The sequence below is a fragment of the Canis lupus genome, chromosome 12 (assembly GCF_011100685.1).
Source record: "Canis lupus familiaris isolate Mischka breed German Shepherd chromosome 12, alternate assembly UU_Cfam_GSD_1.0, whole genome shotgun sequence".
Lineage (NCBI taxonomy): Eukaryota > Metazoa > Chordata > Mammalia > Carnivora > Canidae > Canis > Canis lupus.
The window spans coordinates 35,930,850-35,955,635 of NC_049233.1; the positions used below are offsets into that span (position 1 = coordinate 35,930,850).

The 24,786-nt window shown below is 39.6% G+C and overlaps 1 protein-coding gene across 3 annotated transcripts in view; it reads left to right on the forward strand.

Annotated features, from left to right (window-relative positions):
* Positions 1-23,794: 23,794 nt before the first annotated feature.
* The window catches only part of CD109 (CD109 molecule), a 130,419-nt gene continuing 129,427 nt past the window's right edge, over positions 23,795-24,786 (forward strand). The window contains exon 1 of one of the 3 annotated variants that reach the window (XR_005367920.1): positions 23,795-24,025. Coding sequence is in view for 2 of the 3 variants with exons in the window: in XM_038554538.1 (XP_038410466.1) it covers positions 23,952-24,025 (74 nt within the window). In the remaining variant the exon portion in view is untranslated. The remainder of the gene's footprint in view (positions 24,026-24,786) is intronic. The other 2 variants (XM_038554538.1, XM_038554537.1) reach the window with 2 other exon arrangements.

Here is a 24,786-nt window from a genome sequence, read left to right on the forward strand (position 1 = left end):
TTTTGGTCAGAATTCTGTCCACACATACATTCATATTTTCTGACTAGGGAAGATATGCTGGCTTAAACAATAACTTGTTTTATAACAGAAAAGAAATTTTAACATCAATGGAATCTTGATACTGGAAAGTGCTAGGGCATCATGATAACCTGCTAATTAGTACAGCAATATCTTATTTTTTCAATGGATGTGTTTCTAAAATTTTATAGAAAGTCAACCATATTTAAGATGACCAGTGTAAGTTTGCTATTTTTAGGGAAACAGTGATGAATCCTTTCATTGAGGGATAGCTGAATTTTTATTTTTTATGTACTCTACTAATAAGGCACACTTAAACGGCTTTTTCTCTTCCAGTAATTTAAGTGGGGGAGGGGGAAAGCAGTTACATTTAAATTATCTAATTGAGTTCCTCAGGAGTAAATATTGCAATCAGCAAATCAGTAGTAATGCTAATAAATCAGAATACTAACATTCAATCCTTCCTATTTAAAAAAATTCTGTTAGAATTGGTGAGATGATTACAATACCATCAGTAGACCCTTTTTGTGGAAACAAACAGCAAAGAATAGAAATCCAACAGCAAAAAGAAAACTATATCTACAGAATGTGATCGATTTACTCCTCCAACCCCAAATAAAAGGCAACACTAAGATATATAATAAATGAGCTATGTAGTGCCATCCTTACACATAAAAGAAAGCACTTACACCAGGTCTCAGTTTAACTTACAAAATGTGGCTATGAAATAATGAGATTGTGCAAAGGAGAAAGATTTAAGAATAGGCTCTTACTATAGTTTTAGGGGGAAAGTTCCAGAAGTATTTTGAGGGATAGAAAAACTGGAGAAAAGATTTTTTTAAAGATTTTTAATCTGCTAAAATTTATTTTTCCTTTTACATTAATGTGTGTTTATTTGAAAAGAAAAATCTCGATCGTCTCTTGCTTTACTGTCACATATTGCCTGTCATGTAACCAAGCTGTCAGTTTAGCTAAAATGATGTCAGCAGAGACAGACCCCCCATATGACACTTTTCATGGAGAAGGGCATCAGTGATTGATACAGAAAAACATATTTTTTGTGAGGACTACAAGGTGGAACTGTGGGAGGAACTTTTACCTGAAGGAGAAGAGATGGTAAAGCCAGAATACTAAGGTTATTAATTTCTTTTTAGATTAAATTAAGTTAAATTTTATTTTATTTTTAAGTAAACTCTACATCCAATGTAGAGCTTGAACTCACGACTCTGAGATCAAGAGTTGCATGCTCTTGTGACTGAGCCAGTCAGTCACCCCGAGGTTATTAACTTCTTAAAATAACTGTGCCAACAGTGCTTGCAAGCTAGAACTTGTGGTAAAAATAAACCCACCACCGCTATGGTCTAATGTGATAGGAAATAGAAGAAATTAATATTCAGTACCTGTTGCGTGTCAGACACCATGGTAATACATATATTATTTAATTATCAAGACCTATTTGTAGGTCTTGATATCAGTATTCTATTTTAGCTAAGGAAACCTGAACTCCAAGAGAGTAACTTACTTAAGCACAGGATTAGAACGTGTGTTCATCCTACTCCAGATCCCATGTGGTCTGCCAATGGGTCATCTATGTAACTCCTTATTTGCAGAGTGCTAAAATTTGCCTGGCTTAGGTGTTGGGCAGTTTGTTGGCCCATCTTTTGAACCTATCACCAAAGAGAAGGATCTGAGAATGAGGTTATTGTTATGATAGAGACAGCACAGCCTTAGAGCTAAGGAGGCCAGATTTCTACTAAGTCCAAGGGTTGGAAACAGCCAGAGGGTTAGAAGGCAGATAGACACAAATATGAAAAGAACAAGGATAAAAGGACTGTTGAGGTGTTGAAGAAACTTTGTCCTAAAAAGTACCAACTGGCCTGTAAAGGATATTTTTAAAAACAAAGTCTCAGTCTATGCATAGAGGATTGTCCAAAGGTTGTACAGGTTTGGACTGGGGTAGGCTGCTGTCTGTTGGCCTCATTACTTCCGATAGCTTTCATTGTGTCTCAGAGTCATTGTTTTTATTGTCGACATTTTCTGATTACTTAAGGCACAGGAATGAATAAATTGAATGCTATGATGCAGGTTTAAGGAAATTCCCCTACGTTTGGATTAGATTGCAAGTAAAACATTAAATTTGAAAAGAAATTCCAGGGGTGCCTGGGTCGCTCAGTTGGTTAAATATCTGCCCAGGGTCCTGGGATCAAGCCTGGCATGGGGGGGGTGGTGGTGTCCCTGAGCAATGGGGAATCTGCTTCTCCTTCTTCTGTTGCCCCTCCCCCTTGCTTGTGTTTTTTCTCTCTCTCTCCCTGTCAAATAAATAAATAAAATCTTTAAAAAAAAAGAAAGAAAAGGAATTCCAGTAACTACCTAGTTCCAGTAGGAATTCCAGTTACCATTCAGTCACACCATACTGACCCCTTCATCCCTGTGCAGAAAATGGTCCTATTTAAAAACGTAGACTGTATTCTAGTCTAGTCTTCCATGACGTTTAGTTATGATGGAAACAGATCAGCACAATCCTTAAAAACATTTCAAAGTACATGCCAAAAAACATCATTCATTACGAAAAACTTCAAACACGCACAGAAGTCGAGAGAATAGAATAAACCTCTATTGACTATTTATATGACTCTGATGATTATCAATATTTTGCCAAATTTGTTTTATCTATTTCCCATCTCCCAAGTTGTATCTCTCTGATCCCCTCTTCCTCTAAACCATCATTGGACTATGACATATAGTTGGAGTCATATAGAAGCCTTTTCAGGCAGGCTTCCTTTACTTAGCAGTAAGTACTTAAGATTCCTTTAGATCTTTTCTTGGCTTGATAACACACTTCTTTTTATTGTTGAATACTAATCCATTGTATTGGTTGTATCATAATTTGTTTATTCACCTATTGAAGGATATCCTGTTTGCTTCCAAGTTTTGGCAGTTATGAATAAAGTTGTTATATATATGTGTTGTAGTGATGACAGGTAGAAGCAGAAAAATTTTCACCTTTACCCAGAAGGCTGACTCTGCATAGTTTTGATAATGAGCAATTAGGTGCTGGCAGCTACATTCTTAAAGGGTCTTATGACTGCTTGTATATCTCACTGTAAGTTAATATTGAGCTGAATGATAAGCACCAGATAAATCTTGCAGAAGTAGTTTTACAAGTAGAAATTTGAAGAACACATTTATCATCTAATACTTCCTCCACCTCCTCTCCCCTTAGTGCACTAAGCATAAAACCATGAGCTTCATATAGCATAAGGACAGCTCTTTCTGCCCATAGGTCCAGTCTCCATGCTGCTTGAATAAATTTACTAAGTTGCGCTATAAAATGTCTCAAGAATTCTTTCTTGATGTTTGTTCCCGACCCCACACCAGGAGGTTTTTCTGTGGACATAGGTTTTCAGCTCATTTGGATAAATACCTGAGAGAATCGTTGTTGGATCACATAGTAAGAGTATGTTTAGTTTCCACTGAATTTCCTTCTAAAGTGGCTGTACCATTTTGCATTCCCACCAGCAAAGAATGAAAATTTCTTTGCTCCACATCTTCACTAGCATTTGGTATTGCTGCTGTTTTGGAGTTTAGCCATTCTAATAGGTCTATAGTGCTGTCTCACTGTTTTTTAAATTTGCAATTCCTCAATGGCATGTAACGTTGAGCATTCTAAGTCTCTCTCTTTTTTTTTTTTCCTCTATAGTTTTATACTTTTCTTCTCTTGTCATGATATTTTTTTGTTAAGGAAACCAGCCATTTATTTTGTAGAATTTTCCACATTCTGAAAGAATTGTGATTGTAAGGCACCTGCCTTTTTTTTTTTTTTAAGATTTTATTTATTTATTTGAGAGAAAGCACAAGTGGGAGAGGTAAAGGGAGAGGGATAGGGAAAAGCAAGCTCCCCACTGAACAGGGAGCCTGACAAGGGGCTAGATCCCAGGACTCTGGGATCATGATCTGAGCCAAAGGCATCTAGATGCTTAACCCACTGAGCCACCCAGGTACCCTGGTACCTGACTTTTGGATAGAGGTTTAGTACCATCATCTTCATGTTTGAAAGAGAACACACATAAAAAATCCTATTTGATAGAAAGACCTTGAGATTCTACTATATTTTACATAATAACACTTAAATTTAATATTTTAAAATATTTTGCCTATGTAAGATGGACAGGCATAATATCCTTTGGGATCTCTCACATATTTCAGGTGATAGGTTTCCTCTTGTGGAACCTGTCTGATTTTATGTTAACTAATGGGATAAAAAAAATCCCTGGCCAATGCAGAGCTAATGCTTTTCAATTCTACTCAATGATGTCTATTTCTAGGACTTTTAGTGTACAACAACAAACATTTTGAAAATATAATTTTCTAAAATTGCTTTAGGCTAATTATATGTTTTGGAGAAGCTATGTTCTAGCTCTGTTCAGAAATAATGAGAACTCAAGTGAAATATCTGATTTAGAATAGATTTAAGGGTGTTCTCTTAGAGTGTTTTACCTATTGGTTTATGGTTCATGTCCTGGCCATGATGCTTCTGTCCTTTGAGGCAATAATTTCTCTTGATCAGCACAGCCTTTTTAAGTAAAGTATCTCCTCCTCCTCCATGGCTTATCACCCTCTTAATTCCTGTGTTTTAAATGGCAATGTGGAAAGAATTGTCAGTGGGTTTTTTTGGATATTTTTTTATTGGAGTTCGATTTGCCAACATATAGTATAACACCTAGTGCTCATCCTGTCCAGGGCCCCCCTCAGTGCAAGAATTGTCAGTGTTGTTGGTGATCTATGGCCTGATGCACCTAATAGATTGACAAATTATGAAGAAGCAAACTTTCTCTGCTTTAAACAGTACACATTTAATTTTTTTGGAAGAAACAAATTACTTTTAGAAAAGATTTCATTTAGTGAAAACCATAAAATCTAATGCATATTTTTATCACCAAACTTCCCGTGTCATACATATTTTTGGGGATTGGAAAATTTTTACCAAGATGCCTGGTATTACTATGGAAACTGTCCCTCAGTCTAGGCAAACCTGCTGGTGCCATTCAGATCAATTCCTACACATAAGGGGTCTTTTAATTCTTTACCCCACTGCAAGTGATAGAACTAGTTCTGCTACCTCCTGACCAGGGTTGATGTACATTAATTAATTAATGAACAATGTAATAATTTGGACCCAGTGTAAGTTTGAAAGGGATTAAAAAGGCAGTACCAAAGCATCTCACAGAAATGTACTTGGGACTTCAGTGTTGCCTAAGGAAATCCTGCATTCCTGTAATTGGATCCTTGGGAATGAATGGAATTGCTAGAGATAGTTTTAGTTATCTTGAGGAAACAAAATTGCACTAGCAATTATTTCCTCAAACTTTAGGAATCTTTAAAACTTTCTGACAGGCTCTGGGGAAAAGTAGAGAAAAGAGAAATATTTTCCTTTCTGATAGTTCATTATAAACCCAGTATGTGTAAAACAACAAACAAATGTGCGTCTCCTGAAAGTAGATTTTAGAACTGTTGGTTCAGTTGGGAGAGTGTGTGACTCCTGATCTCAGGGTTGTTAGTTCAAGCCCAATCTTGTGTATATGGATAATAAAAAATAAATAAGTAGATCTGTGTAGAAAGAAAGAAATGCACTAGCATTTCTTTTGATTTTCTGTAGTAATCCGTGGAACCATAGTTGTACGGTTTCTAGATACAGCTCTAGTTGTAGATTCTTGATATTCCTCTTTTTTTTTTTTAAGTTGCAGTGAGTTTAAAACAATTAAGAATTGACGTTTTTATCATTCATAAAATGGAATTGATACCTGGCTTCGGTTTAATGGCTTCTACAGTTTGTTATGTGATTGTTCTGTGCTAGGTTCTCATATAACTTTTATGGCTCTTCTGAGGTATTATTTCTATATGACAGACAAGGCCCTTGAAGCCTGAAGATGGTAAACAATTTCCTCATGGACACAGATGGTAAGTGGTAGAGGAAGGATCTTAATCTAGGTACCATCCTCTCAAGTTCATAAATTTGTCTGAAGGCTTAAGTAATATACAAGACGGCAAAATATTTGGAGCAGGGTGGTGTCCCATGAATGCTGATTTGTTTCCTTTCCTATCCCCCTAAATCATACAGAGGGATGCCCTCTTCATGTGTATTTTCCTTGCCTCTCCTCCTTTTAAAAGTAAAACTTATTTATTCATAAGAGTCAGAGAGAGAGAGAGAGAGAGGCAAAGACATATGCAGAGTAAGAAGCAGGCTCCCCATGGGGAGCCCGAAGCAGGACTCGATCCCAGGACCCCAGGATCATGACCCCAGCCAAAAGTAGACGTTCAACCACTGAGCCACCCAGGTGCCGCCTTGCCTCCCTTTTTTTGCACTTAAACATGTAAGATCAGTTTGTTACTGAGCATTATCCTAAAGTGGGCTTATTTTAATAAATGATTTCGTCACCAAGACGTGAAAAATTTTAATGGTCTAAAACCAAAACAAAAAGTAAAAATAAATAAAACCCCAACATATGAGAGGATAGTACTGATTAATTCCAAATTTGAGATTAGCATCATCATGGAGTTTTGGGTTGATGATGCTTTTGAATGCATATAAACTAGAGGTAGAACTGTGAATGGGCTGTGAATGGTCCCTACCACAGATGACTTTGTGTGAACAGGGCTCCAAATTTAGGCCTGGGCCTAAAATTGCTACTCAGCTCTACTCCAGAGTCTGCCTGGTGGTTTGCTGTCCTCCACAGCTGCTATTTCTGCAGATACTTGAAGTTGGGAGATCATTCAAGTCTACCCGGAGAGTCCTTGTGTTGGTTCAGAGTAACCTCTTTTCACAGCAAAGTTCTAAATACAGTGGAAAATATTTTAGAACAAATAGCTAGTCTTACTTTCAGGTCCTGGAGAAACCGTTCTCCAAGAAGTTCAAGTGAAAAGTATTTTTTAGGATAGATGGCATCTGTCCTAAGATTGAGCTTGGCATTAAGTTGAGGTTATCTTCAATTTTTATCCAGGGAAATTGAAATTCTTTTGTCTATGTGATGTCTACAATGATGAATACAAGGCCACTCAAAATCAGGGTGGTAATCCTGAAATCCCTGTGGTTTCATTTTCATGCATTCCAGCATTCTACATGGCTGAGCCAATCATCTAACTGGCATAAGCTGAGGATATTGATGGTCCATTTCATTGATGTTTAAGTGAGTGACATTGAAACAATTGTTTTAGGGAAACTCCAAATTGTATAACAAATGTAAGAATTACATTTCTTTGTTATTGGAAATATATTTTTGTAATAATTTTATCACTAACTGCATTACCTTGTCACATTGTAACAGGAATGTTTGGGCCCAGTAAGCATGGACTCAGAGGCATGGAAAAGGATGAGGATCACGAGAGGACTCTAGTAATATGTTGCATTAACTGCTATGACCACTAGGTGGCAGGCTGGTACAGAATGGCGGTACCCTGGGTAACTGGACACGGTTAAAAATCTGGCTACTTTTCTGGCCGCTTGCATGATAATTGATTAACATTTGCAGCAGGCTTTTCCTAGATTCAGAATGCAAATCAGACGAATTCGGGCATCTGCCACTTTATGGACCTATAGTCCCAATTACCATTCCTCCTGATTTCTGCTTTTAGATATTTAAGAGTCCTATTCCAGGCAATAGAGCTATTTCCTAACTATCTTTTTTTTTTTTTAAAGATTTTATTAATTTATTCATGAAAGACACACACACAGAGACAAAGACATAGGCAGGGGGAGAAACAAGCTCTCCGCGGGTACCCTGATGTGGGACTCCATCCCAGGATAGCAGGACCATGACCTGAGCCGAAGGCAGACGCTCAATCACTGAGCCACCCACTGCCCCTATTTCCTAACTATCTTAATGTGATTTCAGGGTCCCTTAGATAGACATCGAGAATTCAGATGGGTTGCAGTTGTAACATTCTGAATTTTTTATTAAAACTCATATAACCCTGTAATGAAAATATAAAAACACCACAGAATTCAGAAGTAGTGATGAGTATTGTAAGGAAGGGTTTATTAAGTACAATCCCTGGAGAGACACTGCAGCTCTGACAAAATTACCTTTCTTTTCAGTGTTTATGAGAAGTCAAAAGGTTTCAGTCTAAAGTGGCTTCCAGTGGTCCATCTCTTGTTGGAATCGAGTTCTTTCTTTTACCACACTCCCTACACTCCTTCTTGCATCGCAATGATGCTTACTCTGCTAGGGGCATTCAGTACCTCAATTAAGACAAAGCAACTTTTGCTCCCATGTTTCTCAGTTTAGACAAAGTCCGTATTGGCCCCAACTGATGTGCCTTAAATGATCTCCATGGTAGTGATTTTTGTTTGTTTCAGTTACTGCCTCTAATGCTTGAATCTTCTCTTCTCCCTCAGCTCTGGTGTTTCACGACCCTATCTCAGGCTCCACTGCTAGCATATCCTCCTGAAGTGTGCTGCTTGTATCTTTGCTCAGAATTCCAACTCTGCCTTTGTCCAAACTTCTTGCCTATGCTACTCTTCTTCTTCTTCTTTTTTTTTTTAAGATTTTATTTATTTATTCATGAGAGACACAGAGAGTCAGAGAGGCAGAGACACAGGCAGAGGGAGAAGCAGGCTCTATGCAGGGAGCCTGATGTGGGACACGATCCCAGGACCCCGGGATCACACCGAGGGATGAAGGCAGTGCTAAACCACTGAGCCACCCGGTCTGCCCCTATATTACTCTTCTATTTGAAGACTCTTGATGCTGTCACCATTGAGTCCATTCAACTCTACCTTTCCCACTTCCTCATGGTTGCTTGATGGAAGCTGATTAATAGAAAATGCAAGAGACTCTGTAGACAAATTTTTAGAACAAATAAGAGTTTGGCAGGGTTGCTGAATATAAGATTGACATATGAAAATTAATGGTATCTTTTATCAGTAACTCATTAGGTAATGCAATAAAAATACCATTACAATAATATCAAGGACTATCAATCTGGCAAAAGATATGCAAAACTTTATGGAAAAAAAGTAAAAAATGTTATTGTAAAACATAAAAACATAAATTTCGAGCTATACTATGGCAATGTGTGAAAGCCAATTCAATTTCATATTCAATTTTCATATTCAATTTCATAAAGGTGTTGATGCTCCTTATCTATAAGCTAAAGGAAATTCAAATAAAAATGCCATCACACTTTCTCCTATGGAACTAGACAGATTCTAAAGCTAATATGGAAGAATAATCAAAGAACTGCCAAAAGCAATTCTAGAAAGGAGCTAGGAGAGGCGATTTACTTATTAGACATCAAAACTTAATATAAAATTATATTTATTAAAGCATGTGGTATCTGGTCCAATGATAGTTAAATAAATCAATATAAGAAATGAGAACTTAGAAATAGATTGAAACATTTATGGCAAATTGATATAAATACATTAGAATTCCTTTCTATGAGTGACAGAGTGGTCAAAATGGCAATGGCTTAGACAGGATAGATGTGTATTTCTCTCTCACCTGTTAGTGCAGAGCAAGTCAGGGACCTAGATTTCTTCTTCTTCTTCTTTTTTTTTTTTAGAGAGAGAGCGAGCACACATGAACAGGGGAGGGGTAGAGGGGAAAGGAGAAGGAGAGAGAGAATATCAAGCAGGATCCATGCTCAGCACAGAGTTCCACTCAGGGCTTCATCTCACGATCCTGAAATCATGACCCAAGCGGAAAGAAATCAAGAATAGGAGTCTTAACCGACGGAAGCACCCAGGCGCTCCCTTCTAACTTTTTATACCATTGTTCAATTCAACTAATGGCTCCGGGTGGCTTCTCTAGCTCCAGCCAACTTGTCTGTATTCCACTAGAAGGAAAGAGGTTAAGGAAGGAAAAAGGTATGTCTCCTTCCCTTGGGGACGTTACATACACTACTTCCTCTAACAACTCATTAGCTAGAACATGGCCATATTCTGTTGCAAGTAAAGCTGGGAGATGTAGTTAATTATGAGGGCCCAGGTTTCCAGTTAAAATTCTTGTTACTAGAGAAGGAAATGGAGAAAAAATGTTGAAGAACTAGAAGTTTCTGCTCAGGTAGCAATAGGAATAAGTTGAAGAAAGATTCATTATTTAACACATTTATTGGGACAGTGGGTTTATATGGAAAAGTAAAATCTTGCTCACACTGTACATAAAGAAAAAATTTATGTGGATTAAAAATCTAAATGTGAAAAAACTTTAAGATGACTTGGAGAAAATATAGAACATCTTTTTGACTTCACTATAGAAAGATATTTTTTTTTTAACAGAAAGCACAACCCATGAAATAAAAGTCTGACAAATTTGCCCATACCATGATTAAAAACTTCTGTACCACGAAGAGAGAATAAACAAACAAAAACTAAAGACTGAGGAAGATATTTGTAACTTATGTGTTGGGATAACATTTTACAATTTAGAACATATAAAGTTCCCACAAATTTGTGAGAGAAAGACAACCTAATAAAAACTGGACAAAAGACCTCAGAAGCAATTTATAGAAGATGAAAACAGAATGGCAATGAACATGTGAAAATGTGCTTAGCCTTGCTAGTACAAGTATTGAGTGAGGATGTTTTCTAAATGACAATGATGGTTGCTTCTGGACAATGTCAAATATCTAGTGAGGGAGAGGAAAAGGATGGAGGGGAGAACAAAGAGGGATTGAACTTGTCAGGCATTGTGGCATAATTCCTAGTCTTTAGGATAAAAAAAGAAGAAAGGAACAAAGTCAAATCACCAAGCCCTCTCAGTTGGGTTTTTGTTAACTTTATTTTGCTTACTCTTGCCTACTCTGCTGAGGTCTGCTTATCCATTGGTCCCTGTGCGGCACAACAGAGTAGAAGGGACAGTCCTCCCTGCATTTGTCCTGGTCCTTTACAAGGTCATGGCTGAGGAGGGTGGCCCATCCTTGGTGCGAACATCTTGTAGCTTTAGTTCTTTTCGTTGCCATATCTCTATGAAGGGAAATGCGAGAATCCTATCTTGACTTTTAAAGAAGACCCCTGCTCATTCCATAATCCTGCAGAAGGAGAACATGCCATTTTCCTTGTCATCTTCAATAAACTTCTGCTAAGCTCTGACTCCTGTTGGGTATTTAGGATATCTGAGTCAATGTATTTTCTCTCTCTTAGCAGGCTGTCCTCCCAGCTAAAGCCCAAGAATTCTTGATGAAGTATCCAATGGTCCTGACCCATGGGTTGTGCCTAGCTAATTTAAAAAGAAAAGGAAAATATTAAAAAGAAAAAAAGAGACTGTGCCACAATAAATTATTTCAGTAACTGAAAGATTCATCTGAAATGAAGTCCTCCTTAATATCTGATTTCTTAACACATTGAAAATGAAAATATCATCCTTTTGTGAGAGGCCACATGTAAGACTAGTTTGGTGATGGTGGGGTGACAGGCCCTCCAGGAACCACAGTGTGTATTTGGTGCCTGTGAAAGCAAGGAACTGAGGAAAGTAACTGTGCGGCCCTGGGGCAAGCTGACCTTGGGAGCAGAAGGCATAAGGAGCTAAATACGCATGAATGCACACAGGCTTAGGGTGAGTCTTGAGGCTAGCAAATCCAGCTATGATGGATGAATTGAGTCTAAGATTTGGTGGCAGATCAGCAAAGAGAGCAAAACTGGGCACCACAAACCCAAGGATATGGGTGGAATCATGAGTCATTTCTGTTTTGTTTGTTTCCATTTCAAGTCATTTTTATTTTTGTACATTGACTACTTGGTTTATATTCTAAATATATTAGGAACAGATTTATGTAATACTATTTATATAGTTTTGATTCTCTTTCTGTTATATAATTCCTTTTTGCAAAAATCTATGATTTGATAGAAGATCAACAGGCAGACACATTCTAGCACGTGGAGGTAAATATACTCTTATAAAGCCCCTGAAGCTTGATTGGATGAAACTTATGATTAAAATAAGACAGTGGAAGGTATGGCATACTCAAAAGAAAAAATATTGAAGAATGGGTGGAGAACTTGCCTTCTGTTCCAAGAAGGCTTAACCTTGGTGAAAATCATTGACCTCAAGGGTGTGTTGGTTTTGTGTGGGCAGGACAGGATACAAACGATCACTTTTAAAGTTCTGAAAAGGCAATGAGAGGGAAAGGGCAGTGAGAGCTTTGAGGCAACAATAGGCTTGCCATATAGCTTGCTAAGCTTGCCCAAGGGGAGACTCCCAGGAGGGAAAGGCTTGACAGCCTGGCACTGACTCAGGAGTTCCCTCCCACAAGGAGATGAACTGATGGGGAAGGAGGCATTTAGAGTAGTCCAGGGCTGCTACAGTTGCTTACTATTGCACTCTGAGATCCAGGTGCCTTCTACCTTTCTTTTCTTCTCCTCGGGTGGCTTTCAACCTCTGAGTAGCAAGGTCTGATGCCTCTGTTCTGGGCAAGATGGAAGCGGATGAGCCGAGGTTTTTTTTTTTTTTTTTTTTTTTGAGCTGAGGTTTTATTCAGGGAGAGAATGCATTCTCTGCAGTCTTCTTTTTACGCACCATTGTGCAGAATTTTTTAAAATTTATTTATTTATTTATTTATTTATTTATGATAGTCACAGAGAGAGAGAGAGAGAGAGAGGCAGAGACACAGGCAGAGGGAGAAGCAGGCTCCATGCACCGGGAGCCCGACGTGGGATTCGATCCCAGGTCTCCAGGATCGCGCCCTGGGCCAAAGGCAGGTGCCAAACCGCTGCTCCACCCAGGGATCCCCATTGTGCAGAATTATGTCACATGGCCAGATACAGCTGGATTGAACCTAGAAAGGCATATTTTATTTTTGCAGCTACTTGGACAAAGGAATATATGACAGAGGGAGGCATTGGATTACTTTTTGGTAGCCAATCTATAGTGTTCATTTCTAAGGTTACACAGGAGAGATCCAAAACCCAAAAGTGAACAATGAAGATGGAAAGGAAGGAGAAGCCAAGAAGTTAAAATGTTGATAACAGAATAAAGCAGATGTAATAGGTCAACGTGACAATTAACCTTTGGTGTGTATATATTGGCGAGGTTTAAAAATCTGACACAGTGTTAACAGTTTCATATGCACATAGTTTAAAGGTTCAAATAATTCTATAAGACATTAAAGGCATTCAAATTGGCAAAGAAGAAGTCAAACTCTCCTTCTTCGCCGATGACATGATACTCTACATAGAAAACCCAAAAGTCTCCACCCCAAGATTGCTAGAACTCATATAGCAATTCGGTAGCGTGGCAGGATACAAAATCAATGCCCAGAAGTCAGTGGCATTTCTATACACTAACAATGAGACTGAAGAAAGAGAAATTAAGGATCCAATCCCATTTACAATTGCACCCAAAAGCATAAAATACCTAGGAATAAACCTAACCAAAGAGGTAAAGGATCTATACCCTAAAAACTACAGAACACTTCTGAAAGAAATGGAGGAAGACACAAAGAGATGGAAAAATATTCCATGCTCATGGATTGGCAGAATTAATATTCTGAAAATGTCAATGTTACCCAGGGCAATTTACACGTTTAATGCAATCCCTATCAAAATACCATGGACTTTCTTCAGAGAGTTGGAACAGATTATTTGAAGATTTTTGTGGAATCAGAAAAGACCCTGAATAGCCAGGGGAATATTAAAAAAGAAAACCATATCCGGGGGCATCACAATCCCAGATTTCAGGTTGTACTACAAAGCTGTGGTCCTCAAGACAGTGTGGTACTGGCACAAAAACAGACACATAGATCAGTGGAACAGAATAGAGAATCCAGAAGTGGACCCTGAACTTTATGGGCAACTAATATTCGATAAAGGAGGAAAGACTATCCATTGGAAGAAAGACAGTCTCTTCAATAAATGGTGCTGGGAAAATTGGACATCCACATGCAGAAGAATGAAACTAGACCACTCTCTTTCACCATACACAAAGATAAACTCAAAATGGATGAAAGATCTAAATGTGAGACAAGATTCCATCAAAATCCTAGAGAAGAACACAGGCAACACCCTTTTTGAACTCGGCCATAGTAACTTCTTGCAAGATACATCCACGAAGGCAAAAGAAACAAAAGCAAAAATGAATTGGGACTTCATCAAGATCAAAAGCTTCTGCACAGCAAAAGAAACAGTCAACAAAACTAAAAGACAACCTACAGAATGGGAGAAGATATTTGCAAATGACATATCAGATCAAGGGCTAGTTTCCAAGATCTATAAAGAACTTATTAAACTCAACACCAAAGAAACAAACAATCCAATCATGAAATGGGCAAAAGACATGAACAGAAATCTCACAGAGGAAGACATAGACATGGCCAACATGCACATGAGAAAATGCTCTGCATCACTTGCCATCAGGGAAATACAAATCAAAACCACAATGAGATACCACCTCACACCAGTGAGAATGGGGAAAATTAACAAGGCAGGAAACGACAAATGTTGGAGAGGATGCGGAGAAAAGGGAACCCTCTTACACTGTTGGTGGGAATGTGAACTGGTGCAGCCACTCTGGAAAACTGTGTGGAGGTTCCTCAAACAGTTAAAAATAGACCTGCCCTACGACCCAGCAATTGCACTGTTGGGGATTTACCCCAAAGATACAGATGCAATGAAACGCCGGGACACCTGCACCCCGATGTTTATAGCAGCAATGGCCACGATAGCCAAACTGTGGAAGGAGCCTCGGTGTCCATCGAAAGATGAATGGATAAAGAAGATGTGGTTTATGTATACAATGGAATATTACTCAGCTATTAGAAATGACAAATACCCACCATTTGCTTCAACGTGGATGGAACTGGAGGGTATTATGCTGAGTGAAGTAAGCCAGTCGGAGAAGGACAAACATTATATGTTCTCATTCATTTGGGGAATATAAATAATAGTGAAAGGGAATTTAAGGGAAGGGGGAAGAAATGTGTGGGAAATATCAGAAAGGGAGACAGAACGTAAAGACTGCTAACTCTGGGAAACGAACTAGGGGTGGTAGAAGGGGAGGAGGGCGGGGGGTGGGGGTGAATGGGTGACGGGCACTGGGGGTTATTCTGTATGTTAGTAAATTGAACACCAATAAAAAATAAATTAAAAAAAATATAAGACAATATAAAAAGAAAAGAAAAACCAGCAGTCCCCTTCCCCTACAACTATTTCCAGAGAAAGTTATTTTAAACCAAGAATTTTCTTTCTTTGCATTCTAGCTCAAATTTTCTTTCCATTGGCTATCTCTTCAGTGAAGTCTTACCTAAGTATCTTCCTTAGGCTGTGGTAATTTGGGACACAATTTTTGGTCACAATTTTAATTTTTTCTGTTATAATATTTTTCTGGTGAGTTTTATTAGGCATTTTTATGTTTTAGTTTTTTCTTTTAAACTGATTTTTTATTTCTTTGTATATATTGTTTTGGTACAAAAAATATTTCCATTATGGAAAATTTCAAACATACAGAGAAGTAGAGAGAAGAGTATAACGAATCCTCATGTACCCAATTATCTAGCTTCAATAGTCATCAACTCAAGCTATGTAATTCCACCTTTCCCCACCTTCCTGGTCCTTTCTGTATAATCATTTTTCATAGTAAAATACACATGACATTAAATTTGCCATTTTAACCATTTTGAAGTGTTAAGTTCTTTGTCATTAAGTACATTCACATTGTGCAACCATCACCACCATCCATCTTTAGAACTTTCTCATCTTCTCACACTGAATCTCCCTACTCATTAAACAATAACTCTCCATTCCTCCTCCTCATCAGCCCTTGGCAACCACCAATGAAATGTATTTTCTATCTCTATAAGCTTGACTACTCTAGGTACCTTGTATAAATGGAATCATGCAACATTCATTCTTTTGTGATTTGCTTACTTTCCTGGGTTAGCATGATGTTTTCAGGGTCCCAATATGTAGCATGAATTTTCCATTGTAAGGGTACACCATGTTTTATTATCCATTCACCAATGGATCTTGGGTTGCTTTCACCTTTTGGGTATTGCAAATTATTCTATGAATGAATGTACAAATATCTTTTGAGTCCTTGCTTTCAACTCTTTTGGGCATATGCTCAGAAATGGACTGTTAGATCATATGGTAATTCTGTGTTTATTTTTTTTAAAGATTTTATTTATTTATTCATGAGAATACACAGAAAGGAGAGAGAGAGAGAGGCAGAGACAGGCAGAGGAAGAAGCAGGCTCCATGCAGGGAGCCTAACGTGGGACTGGATCCCGGTTCTCCAGGATCACGCCCTGGGCTGAAGGTGGCACTAAACTGCTGAGCCACCTGGGCTGCCCAGTCCCAGTGTTTATTTTTTTTAGGAACTACCTTACTGTGTTCCACAGTGGCTGCACCATTTAACATGCCTACCAGCAATGTACAAGGGTTTCAACAAAAGTTTCTTCACCCCTTTGTAATACTTGTTATTTTCTGTTTTATTTTGGTTTTGTTTTTTACAATAGTCATCCTAAGGGGTCTGAATTGGTTCCTGTTTTATTTTTGAAGCAAATACCAGATGTAATATTTCACCCATAAATATTTCAGTATGTATTTCCAAGATGAAGACCCTTTCAGAAAATAGAATTCCAATGTAAACAATAGATAAAAATCCTTTTTTATAAAAGATTTATTTATTTGAGAGAGGTGGGGGAAGGGGGGGGCAAAGGGAGAGGGAGTGAGAGAATCTTAAACAGGCTCCATGCCCAGTGCAGAGCCCAGTGTGAGCCTCCATTTCACCACCCTGAGATCATGACTTGAGCTGAAATCAAGAGTGAGATGCTTAGCTGACTGAGCCACCAAGGTGCCCCTAAAAATCCTTTAAGATCATCAAATATCCAGTCAGTAACTATTTCAGAAATGCAATAATTTCTTTTTAGGTTTTTGGTTTGGAACTGGAGACAAATTATACTTATACATTGGTAAGAAATGTAATAATTTCTTTTTAGGTTTTTGGTTTGGAACTGGAGACAAATTATACTTATACATTGGTATTAATTGACTTGTATGTCCCTTTAAATCCATAGTTTTTTTTTTTAAAGCTTTTTAAAAAAATTTTACTTATTTATGATAGTCACAGAGAGAGAGAGAGAGGGGCAGAGACACAGGCAGAGGGAGAAGCAGGCTCCATGCACCGGGAGCCTGATGTGGGACTCGATCCCGGGTCTCCAGGATAGCGCCCTCGGCCAAAGGCAGGTGCTAAACTGCTGTGCCACCCAGGGATCCTCAAATCCATAGTTTCTTTCCATTCTTTCATTTTTCCTTGCAATTTATTTGTTGAAGAAATTAGATTGTTTGATAGTTTCCTGTCATCTGGATTTTGTTAATACATCCTTGTGGTGTTTAATATGTCCCTCTATGTTTCTTTGCAGATTGGTAGTTGAATCTAGAAGCATGATCTGATTCATTTTCAATTTTTAGGCAAGATGACTTCTTAGCTGGTCCGGGTCCTTCTACTGGGAGGCATGGTATCTGGATATCTCCTTTTGTGATACTAGTAGTCATTTATGATGATTGTTTAGGTCTGCATGATCCATTGTGGTCGCTATTAGTCACATGCCAGTATTTACATTTAAATTAATTCAAATTAAACAAAATTAAAAATTCAGTTTTCCAGTTGCACTAGCCATGAGTCAAATGTTTGTAGCCTCATGTTGCATGGTTACTGTGTTAGGGCAGATATAAAGCGTTTCTAACATCACGGAAAGTTCTCTTGGGCAATGCTGGTCTAGATCTATTAATTCATTAAGGGCTGTGATATGGTGCTATTCTAATGCTGACACTCGTTTTACATTTATTAGCTGGAGAACTTCTACAAGGAGAATTTTTTTCATATGTACTATTTCGTTACCCTGTGGTATGGTTCATACAGGAAAAGCAGGATAAAGCTTAATTTTTTCTCTTTAATGAGTTTGATTCTTCAAGTTATAAATCAATAAACGACTCCTACATCAACATAATTATGTAATTATTGTTTACTACAGAGCCAACTAATGAGTTACGGCTATACTTTTTTTTTTTTTTTTTTTCTTTTACGGCTATACTTTTTTGTACAGCTTTCTTTTTCCCTGAGCATCTAATTCCCCTTCTCTATACTTGCACTATTTTACATTGTTGTAGTCTCTATTTTCTAACCCCAACCCCAGTTTTCCATCATGTTTATCTATTCTATTAAGATCCCTTTTCCCCCTTGAGGCCTTATTCTTGGAAGTCTTCTTCCTGTTGAAACTTTTTTCTTCATTGCTCTCTGGGGTTATATATACTTTTTCCTGATTCTTACATCTTCTTTTGTCTTGACTTTTTTCCCCATTGGTTTGCTAAATATGTCCTCCTAAAGTAACTTCCTAAAAAGAGTTTGCGGAAGACAAAGTTCCTGAACCATTCCATTTCTGAAAAGATTTATATTCTATCTTCATTCTTGTTTGATGTTTGCTTAGACATAGAACTCTAATTTTAAATTCTGGACTGTTGTATAGAAAGTTAAGGATAAATCTCATTATTATTATTCCTTGTTAATTTCAATATCCTTCCTTATTTTCCAGTGGACAGGGACTTTCTCCTGATCTTGGATTAAAAAAGGTTTTCAGGGAATATTCTGGTGTTCTGTGCAGGAGTCTATCAAAATAGTTCTTAAATAGATGATGAATTTAAGTTGACATTAATCATATATATATAATATTTCTGAAATGTTACAAACTTGAATGTGTAAAAATTGAACAACATACTCTGGATATGGTATATGCTCTAAATCATCAACTCATGTTTTATCCCAAAGCCAGCTTCACTAGTCAGAGAATAAAGGGGTGGAATAAGAGCAGTTCCTTTGTTACCTCTAGTGATCCACACTACTGAAATTTTTGCTTCCCATTCCAGAGCAGCATTGGGCTCTGTTGGTGCAGACATCTCAGTTTCCAAGACAACAGTACTTCCAGTAGGGGACACTGCAATGCTTCCACTAAATTGGTAGTTGAGATTGATTACCCCTTGGTTACTTGGGGCTCCTCATGCCGGTGAATCAAGAGCCAAAGAAAAGGTCACTCTTTTGGCAGGAGTGAGTGAATGATCCTGATTATCAAGGAGTTGCCACGACATAGTGAAAGTAAGGAGTATTTCTGGAATGCAGAAGATATCCTAGGGCATCTATCCCTTAGTTCTCCCAGGTTCCTTTATCAAAGTTGATAGAAAACAGTACAATATAGGGAGAACTGTTAATGGCCCAAGTCCTTTAGGAATGAATATTTGGGTCACCTCATCATACAAAGAACCATGCAAAGAACTGAGGTCAGAGAAACAGGTAATGGAAGAAGGTAGTTATAAATACCATATACCTCTATGTGACTAGCAGTAGGAATGAGGACTGTACCAGTTATTTGCATTTCCTGTTGTCTTGATATAAATACATTTGTGTACATTATTAACCAATATTTTTTTCTCCCTGTCATTCCTTTACCATATGTGTTAATAATAGTTAACCTATACCTTGTTTTTTTTTTTTTTTAAGATTTTATTTATTTATTCATGATAGTCACAGAGAGAGAGAGAGAGAGAGAGGCAGAGGGAGAAGCAGGCTCCATGCAGGGAGCCCGACATGGGATTCGATCCTGGGTCTCCAGGATCGCGCCCTGGGCCAAAGGCAGGTGCTAAACCACTGTGCCACCCAGGGATCCCTATACCTTGGTATTGAAGTTATAGGATCTCAAAGGGAGAATGTGATTCAGCTAGAAGAGGCATGAACCAAGTATGAAGATGGTTAAAGGAACTTTGTATCCCCTTTTAGGGAGAGGGTTAAGTTGTGTTTGGTTGTATGAGGGAATGTTGCATCATGTAGGTGAAAACATGATTTTTCTATTGCTTTTTTCCGGAGTTAAATATGGTTAAAACAGGTATATACAAATGTCAAGTTGATAAGGCACAGCCTTTGGTAGCTTTGTACTGTGGCAACTTATTTAAGATGGAGCTAAATTTCTCAGAAGTCTCATCTTTGTATGGTTCTGAGTTGGTGTTGGTCACAAGGGACATTTTGTGTGAACTGGGAAGCCAGCAGTGAAGCAGAAGCCATATTGTTTACTCTGAAGATCAGTGTAAGATGCCAGGCAGGTGAGCCACTTGCCCTCATTGTTACTGATCTGCTAGCCCACTTTGTGGATGTGGGGTGACAGTGGGGCCCATGCTCCCCCAGTTCTTAGAAGATCTCCTCCTTGAACTTTTCTGAATTCTGGGCCAGGTGCATATGCAGCCCTTGGTGAAAGCTATTAGCTTCTCTTGCAGATTACCCATGACATCAAAGTTGGAGGTGGTAAGAGAGACATGGGTTCCAGTTCTCCCTCATGTTTCCTTGTTCTTTTTTTAAAGATGTTATTTATTTATTCATGATTGAGAGAGAGAGAGAGAGAGAGAGGCAGAGACACAGGCAGAGACACAGGCAGAGGGAGAAGCAGGCTCCAGGCAGGGAGCCCAATGTGGGACTCGATCTGGGTCTCCAGGATCACGTCCTGGGCTGAAGGTGGTGCAAAACCACTAAGCAACCCAGCCTGCCCTGTTTTCTTGTTCTTGTACACATTTAGTTATACTCTCCTTGGCTGACCTGGAGTGAATTTAGGTTCAACACTAGATGCAGAGGCAATGGCTGCTCCACTGGTTGCCATGATTGGGTAGGATCAGTCTCATATTGGTTCTAATTTCTCGTTGAACCACACCCTAAAGATAGGTCAGGAGTTACACAGGAACTGTGGGGAGTTCTTATGCAAAGGGCCATTCAGTTTTCATAGAAGGAACACACATAATTTTTTTTAGTATTAAAATTCACGAACTTTATTTAAATAGTTAGTTTCTAAGATGCTGCCTTAAAAACCTCTTAGTAGAACAGTACCATTTCATTGTTTTCTTTTTAAATGAAAATGATATTTTTATTTATTATAGAAAACTTGGCAGACATAAGTAATCACCAGGATACAGACAACATTTTGGTAAGCATCCTTCAATTTCTTCGATGCATATATCTACAATGTATATGTACATTTATTTTATTATTATTATTTTTAAAAATGTTTATTTATTTATGATAGTCACACAGAAAGAGAGAGAGGCAGAGACACAGGCAGAGGGAGAAGCAGGCTCCATGCACCGGGAGCCCGACGTGGGATTCGATCCCAGGTCTCCAGGATCACACCCTGGGCCAAAGGCAGGTGCCAAACCACTGCGCCACCCAGGGATCCCCTGTATATGTACATTTAAACACACTTTATTTTTATAAACATAGAATAATTTTTAAATTTTATTTTATAAAACAGATGATCTACTCCCCCAACAGCATATCATGAATATTTATTTCTAGATAATTAGATTCTCTGATTCACATAATTTTTAATTACTTTATAGTATTCTGTTGCATGGATATACATAATTTATTTAACCAAATTTTATTGTTAATCTCAGACTACTTTCAATTTTTCTTAATTAATTAAAAAAAGACTCTGAGGGGTACCTGGCTGGCTCAGTTGATAGAGCATCTGACTCTTAATTTGTGATCCTAAGTTCGAGCCCATGTTGGGTGTAGAGATCACTTAAACAAATTAAAAAAAAACCAAAACAACCTTAAATAAAAGCCTTTGAGTTGAACATTTTTACTAATCCTTTTAAAAAAATTTTTTAAAATTTTACCTTCATTTATGAGACGGTAGAGGGTACAATTAAATGTTGGCATTTACAATTGCAGTGTTTTTAGTAGATTTTAAGCAATGTTTCACCACTAACAGCTTGTTTCAAATATCTGCATCCAAGAAGTAGCCTAACTCCATCAGTGAGTCCTTCAGTGGTGGGTGGAGGAGAAGAAAGCAGAGAAGATAATAGCTGACAATGATCTTGAAGAACTTTTGTATGGCCGTGCTGTATGGAGCTATTCCAGGGATTAAAACATGATCTATGACATGGGAAAAAGTACAGATTGAGAAAGTCAGTCAAAATATTTTACTAATCCTTTTAATACATTTTTATTGAGTATAATGTACTCAATGTAGGCATGTAGCTTCATCTCTGTGCAAAACTACATGGCTAAATTTCTGTATGGTTAAGCTTTTCAGTAAGTGTGTATTGTGAGAAGAAAGAAACAGAGAGGTATATTAATTTAAGACCTGCACAGCATTAATTTTATAAGATAACTAGGTGATCCTAAACTTTTATATAGGTCTTCTTGGAATATAACATTTGAAGTCCTGTTTCCATTTGCTTGCTTCTAGAGTAAGCCTGAATTTATTGATCCACTATGTGAAGCTTGAAAAGAATTTTCTCCATGTTCCCAATTTCCCTTTTAAATCAAAGTGCCCCAAATTGTCTCAACTTGTAGACCTTCTGTGACCCACTGTATACTGAAGTAAAGTAGAATCTTGGTCCCCATCCCAGAAATAGCGTTTGTACCCTAACGTGCTTCTCATACCCCTTAGTTTGAGAAGCACTGGTGTAGCCCTCCAGGCTGAGCTCACACATGACCCTGGTCCTACTCTCTGAACAGCAGAGGTAAGGAGATCAGATCAGTAGTGATAGCTGCATCAGGGACAGGATCCGTACCCAAGGATCCACTTGGACACTTTTTTCACTGTCCTCCAACCCTGCCTGCACAGGAAGCTGGCCACTAAAGATAGGCTGCCTGTAGGAGACATAGGGACAGAAGGGACCTCGGCAAGCAGTTCAACAGGGTGAAAAAGGGTGGAACAGGAAAGGGAGGAAAGCAAGTTCCTGGATTCCAAAAACCACAGTTTGTCTAGGTGCTACTTTCTCCTTTATTTAGCACATAGCTGTCATGTGACATCCCTTTGCTGACCTCTTTTCCTCCTGCATTTTGCCCCGCACTAAAAAGTCACCATCTAAAACTTTTCTCCATGAATTAGAAACTTTAAGTTGTCAAGGACTGAATGTGCCTGTTTTCCAACAGTTTTTGGCAGTTCTCTGCTTTTATGGTGTAGTCATGGTGAAACCTGAGTCATCTGAAGATGGTGCCAGTGCTAAAGAACTGGGGAGGGAGTTGTTGCCCAGCCAGGATGGTGAGGAGCTGGGGCTCAGTCACTGTTGCACCGGGGCTACTGTCCTGCTGGGCCAGGAGAGTTACCCCAACCCTGAGTGTGTTCATACAGGTCGCTCAGGGCTTTTTGGTTCTAATCATAACTAACGGCTTTAGCAAACGCCGTTTAGAGACAGTCAAAAATATAAAAAGCATCCCCCTGGATAATTGTTTCTCACAGTTCCAAGTAGCAACACCTAATTTCTGCATGTGCCAGAATTCTTTCCTTTCTTTGTTGCTGTTGTTTTTAAATTGACAAACCATAACATTCTCCCGGAGAGGCAAACAAAATACCTTAATTTGTGTTTTAAGTAAAAATAGTGTTTCTCCTGTCCTTTCATATACATTAACCAACTACCCAGAAAATACCTCGGTTTGGGCTCTCTGTGTGTGTGTGTGTGTGTCTGTGTGTTTCATTTCTCTAAAATTATGACTCATGGTCTGGGGGACAATGATTGATTTTTTTCCACTTCGCAAAGCCGCTCCGCATTTCTCCTCACAAGGATGGGCCTGTTTTCACCCCGGGCATCGTCGGTGGGCGCTAGTGTAAACAGCCCGGGGAGGCCGGGGGCTGGGGAAGGGGGCGCCCCGTGTTCTCCGCGGGGAGCGGGGGTGCCGGGGCCAGGTCGCGCGGACCGCACTTCTCACCCCCCCACCGTCCCGGATTTTCGAGGCTCGCCGGGAGCCGCGAGAAGCGCCATTGTGATGCGGGCGGGAGGGGTGGAGCCACCAAGTCCCGTCTCAATTCAGACTTCTCACTCCGCTTGCAGGCGCGCCCGTCTCGGATTGCTAAACGCCGGAGTCGGGGGAAAAGAAGCGGGGAGGAGGTGGGAAGCCACACCCCGCCGCGCCCGCGAATTTCCCCGGGAGCCCAGGGTGGCCCAGGCAGACGCGGCCGAGATGCGCGGCCGGGGGCTCCTGACCGCCGCCCACCTCGTGTGCGTGTGGACCGCAGTGCTGGCCGCGGGCTCGCGGTAGGAGCGCGGGCGGGGCGGGCGCGGGGCGCGGGGCGGGCGCGGGCGGCGGGGCGCGGAGGGGGCGCGGGGCGGGCGCGGGCGGCGGGGCGCGGGGCGGGCGCGGGCGGCGGGGCGCGGAGGGGCGCGGGGCGGGCGGCGGGGCGCGGAGGGGGCGCGGGGCACCCGCCCGGAGGGCAGAGCGTCGGTCGCTGCAGCTCGGTTCTCCATGGGACAGTTACTTTCTCCACCCGTGGAAGCTGTTTAGCGTCTTTCTGGCAGTAACGACTTTTCTAGAGAGATAGGTCAGTTTGAGTGCACGTTACCTCTGCCTTTCCCGTCACATTTTTTTTCTTCTCCCATGCAGCGTGCCTTCTTTTCTCAAAGGCGTGTGAGGTGTGTGTGTTTCTCCCTCCAGACTAGCTCTCTCTCAACGCGGGCACTGGCAAGGTGTGGCCGAGGTGCAGGGAGTGGTTGGGGTGCACACACTAACTAGGAAGAGAACTAATGAGACACCCACATTAATGGAAAGTGCCCACTCCTATCGGTTTTTTTCTGCGGTTGAGCCTTTACCCTTGGCTTGGGCAGAGAAAGTGGTGTGTTTGCTGACTTTCTTGCTCTGCTACACCTGGACGTTTTACCCCTGGCCGTTTAATTTCCGGTGATAGACTTCAATCACTGGTATTTGTTAGATGATGTTTTCCGGGGCCGATGCCCATGGAGGAAAGTTTGAATAAAACCCGCAAAATGTGTGTGTGTGTGTGTGTGTGTGTGTGCAAGTC